Raw genomic sequence first — 14,060 nt, forward strand, 5'->3', positions numbered from 1 at the left:
CGCAGCACCCTCAGACAGCTGGCATGGGTGCCGGCAATCTGACATTGATGTAATATATAAAAAACAGGCGACCCTGGAACTCCTCCTCTAAAGTGTCACTTTTTGACTCCCTCCAGCTCAATGCACCTGCCTATGCCTCCTCAGACCCCATTGTAGTCATTTTCCAAAAATACAGATCCACAATAGCAGATTCATTTCTATGGCCATAGTTCTGACCCCACATAATCCATCTGCAACGTATAGAGCGGCTCCCGTCCCTGGCTGTATTTGTGGCACAGATGGGAACACGCAGGTCTATTGGTGGATCCGTGCAGACCGATGCAACATGGACAGTAAGCGCCTCAGACCCGACAACCCCTTACCATGACACACAAGATCTCGGAGCCCGCTATATCGGATCGTTCTATAATAATTTTATTTATTTAACCACAGTCGTAGGTTGTATGAACACGCTCTTAACAGGACTCAAATCAAAAGAAAAGTTGGAAAAGTCATACACTGAAAAAAAAAAAAAAAAAAAGAACATTGCGCCATGATGGGTGCAATATATGAGGCTTTGGGGGGTGGGGTGGGGAGAGGGTGGTCACCGGGCCCGATACTGAAACCGTCTAGCAGGGGGGATTCTCAGCGCATGGTCTTCACGGGACTTTTGAAGTTGCTGGCCGCCTGAAGCTGGAGCTGATATGCCATGGGGTGGATTTTGAAGCCATATAACCTGGGAAGAGAAGGACAAGAAAGTTATTAGTACGCCGGCGTCTTGTAGATCCTGCCCTAGACAGATCAGATTTGTCCAGACTGTTCCTATAAAGGAGAATTGTACATGTAGGACATGTCTGAAATTCTAGGGACGGCGCAGTATTGGGGTAAATGCTGGTCAGCCCCATTCACTTACATGGGACTGGACTGCTGCTACATGTGATGAACATGAGGCGACCCCAGATGTAGGAACCCCACCAACCACATAGGACGGGGCACTGATAGGCAAGTTCCATAAAATGTCCTTTAAAGTCCATCTAAAACCAGAGCTGCCAGATCTGGCCACTAGGTGGCAGTGCAATACTCCATGCATAGGCAGCCAAATTGCCATATCTAGTTTGCCCTCTAGTGGAGGCAACAAAAACTGCCAGAGGGAACTCTGCTAAGTAGAGATGAGCGAGTACTATTCGAAACTCCCATAGGAATGAATGGACGCAGCCGGCACGCAGGGTGTTAAGTGGCCGGCCGCTGACAAAGTCTTCCATTCATTCCTATGGGTGCGTGCTATTGCAAACGGCTCGAACATTAGGGGCCCTTTAAGGATGTGGCCCATTCTGCCTGCCAGGACACAGTACATATAAACGTATTTAAAGAAAAAAAATCGGTAATGAATAGCTTGGCCTGATGTCCCAGCGGAGGCGCTCATGTCAGATCTGGAGGAGTCAGTGAGGCTGGGAAGGAGATCACACGACTGAAGCGGCAGAGAGTTTATGAGGATGGTTTAGTGTTTGCTAAGTATAGCACGGGGCGGAGGATTAACCTTTGACAACTCTCCCAACCCCCCCCCCCCTTCCCCCTACAATCCTGGGTGTGAGCAGAGCAAGTCATCAACAGGAATCTAAAGTTTTGTTATAACGCGCTCCCCCTGCTGGATATAAGGTGAACTGCACTGCAACAACTACTGGTGATCTCAGACACAAAGCTTAAAGGGATTCTACCATGAAAACTTTTTTTTTTTTTGTGGATAAGACGTCGGACTAGTCTTTAGAAAGTCTATTCGTCTCTTACCTTTAGACGTGGTCTCCGCCACTCCGTTCCTTAGAAATACCGTTTTTTACCGGTATGCAAATGAGTTTTCTCACAGCAATGGGGGCGGGCCCCAGCACTCAAACAGCAATGAGTGCGTCCCCACCGCTGCCTGAGAAGTGTCTCCAGTGCCGCCTCCTTCTTCCTCCACCGCGTTATCTTCAATGTCTTCCAGTGCAGGCTTGTAACTTCTAGCAGAGCAGAGTGCGCAGGCCATGGGAAAATGGCCACTTGCACAGTATTGTTAGCGGCCATTTTCCCGTGGCCTGTGCAGTCTGCTCTGCTCAAAGTTACGAGCCTGCGCTGGAAGAAGACATTGAAGATGACGCTGGCGGCGCTTGGAGACACTTCTCTGGCAGCGGTGGGGACGCCCCCATTGCTGTTTGAGTGCTGGGGCCCTCCCCCATCGCTGCGAGAGAACTCATTTGCATACCGGTAAAAACCGGTATTTCTGAGGAACGGCGCAGCGGAGACCACGTCTAAAGGTAAGAGATGAAGAGCCTTTCTAAAGACTACTCCGACGTCTTATCCACAAAAAAAGGATTTAAATGGAAGAATCCCTTTAAAAGGACTTTGCTGCCGTTTTTTTTTTTTCGTGTCCATGATTATGGGGGCGGCCATCTTGCCTGAGCTTCTCCTCTGCTCTGTTAACAGCATTGAGTGATCTGCTTTACGGCATAGACATGGCCATAGGGAGCCATAGTGAGGGGGCCAGAGATCACGGACATGACTGGACACGTAGGACGACACATCAGCGCTGTGGATTTCCCCTTGGACGCGGTGATCACGTATACATTACTCGGCTACACTCAGTATACGGACAGGGGGATGTGCTAGGACTAAGCCTGCTGGTTGCGAAATACAAGCGGGAAACTTATAAAATCCCCCGACGCTCAGCAATTCTCAATCTCATGAATAATTCTATAGCCCCCCACTCCCCAAATAACCCTAGCGCCCAGCAATTGCAGAGTGCCAATGGGGTGATAGGGGGCTTAGATTTAAGGCGTATTGACTTCAGCATCTGAGGAGTTAAATATGGAGAGGGGGCGACAGAAAGGACAGTATAAAGGGAACCTGTCAGAGTAATTTGGGATATTAAACCCACCACAGATCCTTATGGATTGGAGGGGGGGGGGTTTAGTGTCCCAAATCGCCCTCTTATAACGCAATCCGGGGTCAGGTTCCCATTAAACTTTTTCTGACGTTAAGACAACAAAGCCTCTAACTAACCAGAGATTGGACAAACCCGCGAAACACTAAAAACAAACCAAAAAATACACAAGCAATCCCTCGCACCCGGCCTCCATCGCTTGAAGCCCTGCGCCACACCGAGACCAATCACTGGCCACACACTGGAAAGGGAGCGATGACATCATCAGCCACATGTCACCGGTTCCCCCACCAGTGACCACTGAGGCTATGGATTGGTTTCAGTGGTCGCCTGCGGTGCAGCAAAGAAGTGGCGCGAGACACCGGAGGCAGACAATGGAGGTCTGGGGACGGGCGAGTATGATGTATACACAGTATGAGTATATATACATGTATACACAGACACACACTTATATATAGATTTTATTTATACACCTCCCCGGCCTCCACAGAGGTTTGTCCAATTTCTAGATGACCCCTTTAAAGGGATCCTATCATTAAATTGCTATTTTTTCTCCCTAACATGAAGGAATAGCCTTAAGAAAGGCGATTCGTCTCCTACCTTTAGATGTCTTCTCTGCGCCGCCATTCTGTAGAAATCCCTGTTTTCGTCGGTATGCAAATGAGTTCTCTTGCAGCACTGGGGGCGTCCTGAACGCAGCGAGAGAACTCTCCATCTTTGCTTGGAACAGCCTCTCCCTGCGTCTTCTTCCGGCGCTGACTTCAAACTTCTACGCATGCGCACTCGGCTCTGGTGTCGGGCCTCGGGCAGAGATGACTGCACATGCCCGCGGCCATTTTTTTTGTTGCCGCTTACACTCGCGGGCATGTGCAGTCGGCTCTGCCCGAGGCCCGACAGCAGAGCCGAGTGCGCATGCGTAAAATTTGAAGTCAGCGCTGGAAGACGACGATCCAGACGAAGATGGAGATTTCTCTCGCAGCATTGGAGACGCAGCCAGTGCTGCGAGAGAACAGCAATTTAATGATAGGATCCCTTTAATAATTTATATAGACAGACCCCCATCTACAGAAGAGAGCGCCCCCTTCTCAGGCCCTGATGAGTGGAGTCACATCGAGCACGTTGCTTATTTGTTCTCTGCCCATCATTGAAAACAACAGGAAGCAGAAACTGCGGCTGATTTGAGGACAGAATCCCCCCCCCTCAAATCAGAGTCAGAGTCCTAGGTGTGAACACTCCCTAATGGCAAGCATCCACCATCTTACCTGGGGACAAACTGATTGGCGGGTCTCTTGGGTCGATACTCGGGGTGGACCATAAAGAGCATATGGGGGAATCCAGTGCCAAAATATGCTCCATCTGTGTGGTGATGGCGGGAGGATTTAGGGGTGTAAACATCCATACACTTTGGGCAATACAGCTTTACCATGGCTTCCCCAGGGATGTCAGAGAGACCTGGAAGAGACAGCGAGACCGTCAATACAGAGGGGAGGTGGGAGCAACCTATAGAGAGGGGGGAGGGGGCACCTACCGATGGGCAGCATGGGCTGGTTCTCACAGTACACGCGGGGGCAATAACCAAAGTCTCCCTGCTGATACTTCTCCAACTGCAAAGACAAGAAAGGGGAAAGGTGTCATGGACGTCCGGACCTGCCTAGTGCGGACATGGTAACCAGGAATCTCTGCTGACAGCTCTACGGCTGACGGGGGTCGAGAGGTCACGTACATGTCGCCACCGCCCTGGAATACAACATTGTGAGGTGCAGAAATAAAGGAACAGGTCCCCGATTTAATTTTCTATGAACAGCGCCACCAATTGTTGCGTCTAGTATTAAATTCATAGGGCAAGCACCTCTAAAATGTATCCCCCCCCCCCTTATATGAAATGACTAAGGCTTCCCTTACACTCCTCTGTGTATGGCACGGCAGGGGCCAAATGTCTTGTGGACCCCTCTCCCCATGAATAATGAGAACGAGGGTCCCACGTGGACTGTATAAATGAAGTCGCTCCATTCATCTCTATAGGAAGAGAAGCCAAAAGCCATCTCTGGAGGTCCCATAGACTTAAATATCATTCCCCGAGCTGGTGAGGACCCCGGCGGTCAGTACTGAGCATGCTCGGTCATCATTCCATTCACTATTAGGAGTCTGAGACGGTCCTGTCTGGCAGTCCCATAGAAATGAATGGAGCTATGGCAGAGCATGAGAACGGCTCCAATCCTGGGATCCCTGGAGGTGGGTGGAAGAAAAATGTCATTAGACAGAGGTTATTTCTATGCAGATAAGTCACTGCAAATGCAGCCCCATCCCCTATGGTGTGATCCTATGCGACATTACTAGTATAAACCCCCCATGCCATGACCAGGCAGGGCACAGTGAACAGGACGGTCGTGTATGTATCCTGCTGCAAAGACTGCCGGGACCTACTACAAATATCACAGCTGCAACATGGCATCGATCCAAAGCCGGGGCTGTCACGTCCTCAGGGCTTCGTGCGCCATTACCAGTAGGTCAGGAGCCGCGCTGCAGCCTCTAATGTACAACAGCTGAATGATTTATTCCTATTGACCGCCCTAAATCATTCATGAAAGGGGGAATTCTCCACGTTACTGCAGAATACGAGGCTGGAAACAAAGTCGGGAGTTCCTGTTATTGAGGGGTTGCGGCTCTGGTCCTGGCTGCGAATATCAGGTCAGATCATCCATCACAAGCGTGCAGGAGGGATCGATGGTCTGTGTGATGGGAGGGGGGCAGTTACCGCTCATACATATTTAATGGCGGGGTCTTTAGGAAGAAAGGTTTAACCACTTGAGCTCTGGAATATTTTGGGGTCTTCAAGAGCAGACACCTACTGCAGCTCAGGATAGGTCAGAGATCATTGATCGGCTATTTGAAGGATTGCAGGGATCCAACAAGCACAATGACCGTATCAGGGTATATATATATATATATAACTACAGCCTGATCCCATAGAAGTGAATGGTACAAGGCTGTGTATCGCACGGCCACTATGACACAGGGAGCTGTGAAGAAGTCACGTACTCATACAAGCGCGACGGTCCTTCAAGCAGCTGATCAGCGGAGGTCCAGGGTGTCAGACATCCACCGATCTCCAATTGGTGACATCCTATTAAGGACACGTTTACCCTATCCGCAGAATAGAGAATAAGTGTCCCGTCTCCTCACCTTCTGCAGCAGGCCGCTGTTCTCTGCTCTGGCTAATAGATGGCGTCCTCCGCAGGGACCTCCCTATGCCCTAAACAGGGGCAGGACATCGTCTTTGGGCCTTTTCAGGTCACTATTATCAGTTCAGTTGATCCCAGTCAGGGCTGCAGCGGCGCTGGAAATGGCGCACGTTAGCTCTGACAAGTGTGTAGCGGCCCCGAATAATACCGCAGCTCTGAACCATTAAAGTAAACCGCAGCAGTACTATTTTGGGTTGCCGTATGTTAGCCTGCTGTGGCCTAGAAGTTCCTCTGTGTGAACGTAACCTACAAGTCCAGGAAAAAGGACAAGCGCTGGAGACGTTGCAAAAGTTCTGAAGCAAATCCATACAAGAAGTGAAGGGTTATAGCAATAGCTTCATGTACAGCATTGAAATAGCAAGTGCGCTCACCATCTGGGCAATGCCGCGGTTAGTCAGAATATAGCGGGCGTGGATCAGTCCGTAAAGCATCTCGGCCGCCTGCTCAATGAGATCGCTCTGGTTCGGATTGTCCTCTAATTCCTCATCTGCGGGACAGAAAAAGGTGGAATGAGAAAACACAACAAGCACCCGACCCGCGCCGTGTCCTCCATCACCGTGAAAACAGGGGTCCGGGTGCTGACCGTGCGCCCATACTGGGGTCCTCTACCGGTCTCTAGCAAAGACGTTCCAACGCTGTCATGTGACCACAGCGAGCAGACAATGGCTGCAGAGGTGACATCTAGATAGAAGGGCCGGCAGAGGATCCAGGAGTCTACAAACAAGGTGATGTGAATACTGACCGGGCTCTAGGTCCAGGATCATGTCCAGCGCCTGCCTATAGTGCGGGACCTGCTCATTCAGGCCGGTCAAGTTGAATTTATCCTGAATATAATCTTCATCTACCTGCAATAGAAGAACACACAGAGACAGAGTTACCGACAAAGCTCTCATCTGGTTACAGCGAGACGTCCTAGTCAGTCATATAGCTGTCAATCACCGAGTAGGCCCGCCCACCGGACTCCTAAGCCCAATGACAGGTTATATACCCGTCTGCTCAGCTCCTAACATGCTGCCTGCGGATAGGACTGTACATGCGATGTAGACTATAAAGGGTTAATACATTACCCTACAGTACTACACCCTTGGAATAGTAATGACTCTCGCTATCCCCAGACACAGCCATGAATTAATGGGGGTCCAACCCCCGGTCACCCCATTGAAGGTTTACTCTGTACTTATGTATTGGCCGGGCCTGGTATACAGCGGGGGACCAGAGAATAGGGGCGAAGTGTCAGAGGGTGAGGGGGGCCGACCACTGAGACCCTCAGCCATAGGGTCGGCCTGAGCTCTCCCTGTGAATACAAGGCAATCTCCGGCAGCAGCGGTCACACACGCACACTGAGCCCGCAGACACACGGAGGATTCAGGGCCACGCTATACCCCCCAAATTCCCAATCACCGGAGTTTACCCTAGAACTGGGCGATTAATCAAAAAATTAATCAACCGGGGGCCACACGGTGGCTCAGTGGTTAGCACTGTAGCCTTGCAGCGCTGGAGTCCCGGGTTCAAATCCTGCCAAGGACAACATGTGCAAGGAGTTTGTATGTTCTCCCCGTGGTTGTGTGGATTTCCTCCCATTTTGATAGGAAGTAAAAAAAATGTACATTGTGATCCCTATATATATATGGGGCGCACAATCTACATACAAAAAAAACCCAACATCAACCAGAGTATAATAAGCAAAGGCCCAGGGGAGGTGAACATATATAAAGAACAGGGATACTCACCTCTCCCGGGCTCTGGTGGGACTCCCTGCTGTCTTTGGCACATCAGGGGTTCTTACATGACCCGATCACATCCTCAGAGATCCTGAAGTCACTCAGAAGACCCAAAGAGTCACCCTGGAACCCAGGAGAGGTGAGTAATCCTGTTTTCTATATAGGGTCACCTCCCCTGGGCCTCCGATCATTATACTCTGGGTCTGAACAAAATCTTGTAAGGTTCACTCAACAAATACTGAAAGTAAAAGTTGTGTGACCACTAGAGATGAGCGAGTACTGTTCAGATCAGCCAATCCGAACAGCACGCTCACATAGAAATGAATGGACGTAACCGGCACGCGGGGGGGTTAAGCGGCCGGCTGGTGTCAAAGCGGAAGTACCAGGTGCATCCATTCATTTCAATGCGTGCGTGCGTGCTGTTCGGATCGGCTGATCCCAACAGTACTCGCTCATCTCTAGTGACCACCTGTTTGTGCAGCCCGTCCCTTTATAGACTTACACAGACCTGTGACACCTCGCATTACTCTTACAGGTTCAGCCCCATAACATTAGATTAGGGAATTCTACATCAAATACTATAAAGCAGGGCCCGGCGATAGGCAATGCAACGCATCAGTCTGCAGTAGTGTAAGATAAGCGGCATCAGACAAGTAGCCGCCATTTATAGGAGTGTGAGCGGCTCTAGGACCTCACCTCGCAGAAGAACTCGTTGCCTCGTAACCCGCAGAACCAGCTGATCCACGACACTTCCTCGGAACTGCTCATTTTCTAGGCTGTGGAGCAACACACAAAGGGTTAAACAGGCGAAGAACCGCATCGCGAAGAAGAAAGGACCCGAGACCGACGGGGGGGAAAGGACACGGATGAGGTCACGTGATATCACGAGGTCCTTCCAAAAACGTGACAAAGAGATGACTGATCAGATCCCGCGGCAGCAGTTTAACCCACTGTACAAGTTCAGGGTAAAACCATGTTCACATTTACACCAGTGTCTGTCTGAAAGTCGGCAGAGACACGGGACTTTTTCCTCCACTGGTTTCAGTTTTAAATTGCCGGACGCCATTACAGTCCTTGGGGCCCATCGGACACGGTTTGGTACGGCGATCAGTCGCCAGTGTGACCCTATAGCTGTATATGGGGACCAGCAAATGTGTTATGGAGGTGACAAAACATGGAGAACAGAACTTAAAGGGAATGTTCAGGACCCGAAGAGAATTGATAAGGACGACTTATACACAGGACAGATTATCTGCAGCAGATCACAGCGGTCGCCATCAGACACTGTATATAAGGCGTATATAAGCAGGCAGGGAGCCATATACAGTCGGCAGGCAGGGAGCTGTATACAGTCGGCAGGCAGGGAGCGGTATACAGTCGGCAGGCAGGGAGCGGTATACAGTCGGCAGGCAGGGAGCGGTATACAGTCCGCAGGCAGGGAGCGGTATACAGTCCGCAGGCAGGGAGATGTATACAGTCCGCAGGCAGGGAGCGGTATACAGTCCGCAGGCAGGGAGCGGTATACAGTCCGCAGGCAGGGAGATGTATACAGTCCGCAGGCAGGGAGCGGTATACAGTCCGCAGGCAGGGAGCCGTATACAGTCGGCAGGCAGGGAGCCGTATACAGTCGGCAGGCAGGGAGCCGTATACAGTCGGCAGGCAGGGAGATGTATACAGTCGGCAGGCAGGGAGATGTATACAGTCCGCAGGCAGGGAGATGTATACAGTCCGCAGGCAGGGAGCGGTATACAGTCCGCAGGCAGGGAGCGGTATACAGTCCGCATGCAGGGAGATGTATACAGTCCGCAGGCAGGGAGCGGTATACAGTCCGCAGGCAGGGAGCGGTATACAGTCCGCAGGCAGGGAGATGTATACAGTCCGCAGGCAGGGAGCGGTATACAGTCCGCAGGCAGGGAGCGGTATACAGTCCGCATGCAGGGAGCGGTATACAGTCCGCAGGCAGGGAGATGTATACAGTCCGCAGGCAGGGAGATGTATACAGTCCGCAGGCAGGGAGATGTATACAGTCCGCAGGCAGGGAGCTGTATACAGTCGGCAGGCAAGGAGCTGTATACAGTCGGCAGGCAGGGAGCTGTATACAGTCGGCAGGCAGGGAGCTGTATACAGTCCGCAGGCAGGGAGCTGTATACAGTCCGCAGGCAGGGAGCTGTATACAGTCCGCAGGCAGGGAGCGGTATACAGTCAGCAGGCAGGGAGCTGTATACAGTCTGCAGGCAGGGAGCTGTATACAGTCAGCAGGCAGGGAGCTGTATACAGTCCGCAGGCAGGGAGCTGTATACAGTCCGCAGGCAGGGAGCGGTATACAGTCCGCAGGCAGGGAGCTGTATACAGTCAGCAGGCAGGGAGCGGTATACAGTCCGCAGGCAGGGAGCTGTATACAGTCAGCAGGCAGGGAGCTGTATACAGTCTGCAGGCAGGGAGATGTATACAGTCCGCAGGCAGGGAGATGTATACAGTCTGCAGGCAGGGAGCTGTATACAGTCAGCAGGCAGGGAGCTGTATACAGTCAGCAGGCAGGGAGCTGTATACAGTCAGCAGGCAGGGAGCTGTATACAGTCCGCAGGAAGGGAGCTGTATACAGTCCGCAGGAAGGGAGCTGTATACAGTCCGCAGGCAGGGAGATGTATACAGTCCGCAGGCAGGGAGATGTATACAGTCCGCAGGCAGGGAGATGTATACAGTCCGCAGGCAGGGAGATGTATACAGTCCGCAGGCAGGGAGATGTATACAGTCCGCAGGCAGGGAGCTGTATACAGTCCGCAGGCAGGGAGCTGTATACAGTCCGCAGGCAGGGAGCTGTATACAGTCCGCAGGCAGGGAGCTGTATACAGTCAGCAGGCAGGGAGCTGTATACAGTCCGCAGGAAGGGAGCTGTATACAGTCCGCAGGCAGGGAGATGTATACAGTCTGCAGGCAGGGAGATGTATACAGTCTGCAGGCAGGGAGCTGTATACAGTCAGCAGGCAGGGAGCTGTATACAGTCAGCAGGCAGGGAGCTGTATACAGTCCGCAGGAAGGGAGCTGTATACAGTCCGCAGGCAGGGAGCTGTATACAGTCCGCAGGCAGGGAGATGTATACAGTCCGCAGGCAGGGAGATGTATACAGTCCGCAGGCAGGGAGCTGTATACAGTCCGCAGGCAGGGAGCTGTATACAGTCCGCAGGCAGGGAGCTGTATACAGTCCGCAGGCAGGGAGCTGTATACAGTCCGCAGGCAGGGAGCTGTATATAGTCCGCAGGCAGGGAGCTGTATACAGTCCGCAGGCAGGGAGATGTATACAGTCAGCAGGCAGGGAGCTGTATACAGTCAGCAGGCAGGGAGCTGTATACAGTCAGCAGGCAGGGAGCTGTATACAGTCTGCAGGCAGGGAGCTGTATACAGTCAGCAGGCAGGGAGCTGTATACAGTCTGCAGGAAGGGAGCTGTATACAGTCCGCAGGCAGGGAGCGGTATACAGTCCGCAGGCAGGGAGATGTATACAGCGTGCAGAGCCCTGTACACTGGAGCTGCAGTCCTTCTCTCATTCCCTTGCACAGGGGCAGCACTGATCCTGGCTGTATACTATATATACCATATATATGGGTGACTGTGTCAGCTGATCAGTGTCGGATCTTGTTGTAGGACTCAGCAAGCAAGGGCCCTTTCACACGGGGCAAAATGGCGCTGTTTACAGTGCCAAATTTACCGCGCGTAAAAAAGCGTGTGTCATTGATTTCAATGGGTGCTGCTTGCTTTATTCTACGCGCAAAATTTACTGCAAATAGAAAAAAGCGAGCGCGGTAAATTCAGCGCCATAAACAACACCAGTTTGCCCTGTGTGAAAGGGCCCTTAGGGCTAGTTCACACGTAGTTTTTTGGTCTGGATTTTGACATGGAATCCGCGTCAAAATCCAGGTCAAAAAAGCGCCTGCCCTATTTTGACTCGCATTCTGCAGAAACCACAGCGGCGTCTGCGTGAAGACAATCCCTCCGGACTAGGCCCATTCATTTGGGCCTAATCCGGAGCGGAAAGCCGCGACTGTCCAAAGCCGTGACAGCTGCATTTTGGTCTGGATTCTGAGGTGGTTTCCCACGTCAAAATGCGGACCAAAAAAACTACATGTGAACTGGCCCTAAGACTTTTAGGGCTAGGTCACACAGGCGGCGGATTATGGCGCGGAATCCACATCATAATCTGCCTCCTCACAATGGAGGTCTATGGAGACCGCTAGCGTTCTTTTTTCCGCTAGCGGCATGTTGCCCTTTCTTCACACGGATTCTATAGCTCGCTGAGCTGCGGCGTCCACCTCATGGCAGCAACATCTGTGGTCGGCCCATTCATTTGAGCCAAATCCTGAGGGGGAAGCCGCAACAGGCGTATTTTGGCCCGAGAGTGACACGGCTCCCCGCATCACTCTTGGTGTCAAAATCTGCCCTTCCACACCCCGTGTGAACGGGGCCTTACACCCGCCAATGTCATGGGAAAACAAAAATAAACAGACCCTTAATAGCCCCATTATAGTCAGGGAGGACCCTCAGTAACAGTGGGGTGTCAGAGGGCAACAAGGAGGGCAATCAGCAGGGTATCAGGGGGCAACAAGGAGGGCAATCAGCAGGGTATCAGGGGGCAACAAGGAGGGCAATCAGCAGGGTATCAGGGGGCAACAAGGAGGGCAATCAGCGGAGTATCAGGGGGCAACAAGGAGGGCAATCAGCAGGGTATCAGGGGGCAACAAGGAGGGCAATCAGCAGGGTATCAGGGGGCAACAAGGAGGGCAATCAGCGGAGTATCAGGGGGCAACAAGGAGGGCAATCAGCAGGGTATCAGGGGGCAACAAGGAGGGCAATCAGCAGGGTATCAGGGGGCAACAAGGAGGGCAATCAGCGGAGTATCAGGGGGCAACAAGGAAGGCAATCAGCGGGGTATCAGGGGGCAACAAGGAGGGCAATCAGCGGGGTACCTGGGGGCAACAAGGAGGGCAATCAGCGGAGTATCAGGGGGCAACAAGGAGGGCAATCAGCAGGGTATCAGGGGGCAACAAGGAGGGCAATCAGCAGGGTATCAGGGGGCAACAAGGAGGGCAATCAGCGGAGTATCAGGGGGCAACAAGGAAGGCAATCAGCGGGGTATCAGGGGGCAACAAGGAGGGCAATCAGCGGGGTACCTGGGGGCAACAAGGAGGGCAATCAGCAGGGTATCAGAGGGCAACAAGGAGGGCAATCAGCGGGGTATCAGGGGGCAACAAGGAGGGAAATTAGTGGGTATCAAGGAGGGAAATCAGCGGGGTATCAGGGGGCAACAAGGAGCACAATCAGCAGGCAACCTGGGGGGCAACAAGGAGGGAAATCAGTGGGGTACTGGGGGCATCTTAGGAAAAAATAACAAAAGCAAGGGCAGGGGGAGGACACTGGGGGTGTTAATGTAAGATTGGGGGTAACAGAGGGACAATAGAATGAACAAGCAGGGGAAGAGGGTGAGAGAGAAACAATGGGGATCAGGGAATAAAACCAAAAAGGGGCAGAGGGGCAATAAAGAGGGCATTGGGGTAACCTCGGCCTAGATACACAGGGCAGGCTGTTCCCTCTGAGGTAGCGGAGCCATTCCATGTGCAGGGAGCGCTCAGCAGACACCACAGACACAATAATACTAATGGCAGGAAAATCTACAACATAATATGGACTGAAAGCCGCAGCACAATAAACACTGTGTGAACAGGCACTAAGAGGGCAGGGAGGAGAAGAGAATGTAAAGGGGCAACTAGAGAGGGGCAATAAGAGGAGGGCCAGGACTGGCAGCACATATGTGGTAGGGGGCGCTGAGGGGCACAGACAGGAGGGGCGGGGGCTTCTCTATGGCGCTGCTCACACGGGCACTTATAATAGCCGCACGTACCGGACTCACAGCTGCGTTATCCCCCGGACTCTGGACACACGGCGGTTCTTTCCGGTTCTCACCCGCCGCCACACACAAGGCCCGGACCCCTCTTACTGCGCAGAATCAGCCCGGAACGGAAGAGGCTTGTCCGGAAGTCAGCGCGAGGGATGACGGGAAGTGTAGTTCTGAGACGGGGGCGCCTGGGCCGTGACGTCATCAGAGTTCTGTCTCTATGGAAACTGAAGCGTCTGCACAGTGTATATATAAATAACGCAAAGCTGCAACGTGTGAAAGTAAACCTAGCCATAAATCAGTGAGGGTGTTATAGTC

At 52.3% G+C, this 14,060-nt stretch overlaps 1 protein-coding gene across 2 annotated transcripts; it reads right to left on the bottom strand.

Moving 5' to 3' along the window:
- Positions 1–393: 393 nt before the first annotated feature.
- CSNK2B (casein kinase 2 beta) lies at positions 394–13,871 on the bottom strand. Of its 2 annotated transcripts, none has more exons than XM_075258821.1 (7): positions 13,758–13,871; positions 8,553–8,632; positions 6,878–6,980; positions 6,507–6,622; positions 4,422–4,497; positions 4,156–4,345; positions 394–715 (listed from the first exon to the last, which is right to left on the bottom strand). In XM_075258821.1, the coding sequence occupies exons 2-7, from the start codon at positions 8,622–8,624 to the stop codon at positions 625–627; spliced, it is 648 nt and encodes a 215-aa protein (XP_075114922.1). In that variant the 5' UTR covers positions 8,625–8,632; positions 13,758–13,871; the 3' UTR covers positions 394–624. The 2 variants fall into 2 exon arrangements, with proteins under 2 accessions (XP_075114922.1, XP_075114920.1); XM_075258819.1 differs by having other exon boundaries at positions 13,749–13,871.
- Positions 13,872–14,060: the final 189 nt, after the last annotated feature.

This window comes from Leptodactylus fuscus, chromosome 11, assembly GCF_031893055.1.
Source record: "Leptodactylus fuscus isolate aLepFus1 chromosome 11, aLepFus1.hap2, whole genome shotgun sequence".
Classification (NCBI taxonomy): Eukaryota; Metazoa; Chordata; class Amphibia; order Anura; family Leptodactylidae; genus Leptodactylus; species Leptodactylus fuscus.

Coding starts and splice junctions, on each gene's coding strand:
- CSNK2B (XM_075258821.1), bottom strand. CDS start 8,624: ATGAGCAGTTCCGAGGAAGTGTCGTGGATCAGCTGGTTCTGCGGGTTA. Junction 6,981..8,552: donor GCAACGAGTTCTTCTGCGAG/GTGAGGTCCTAG, acceptor CTTCTATTGCAG/GTAGATGAAGATTATATTCA. Junction 716..4,155: donor GCCAATCAGTTTGTCCCCAG/GTAAGATGGTGG, acceptor TTCTCTTCCCAG/GTTATATGGCTTCAAAATCC.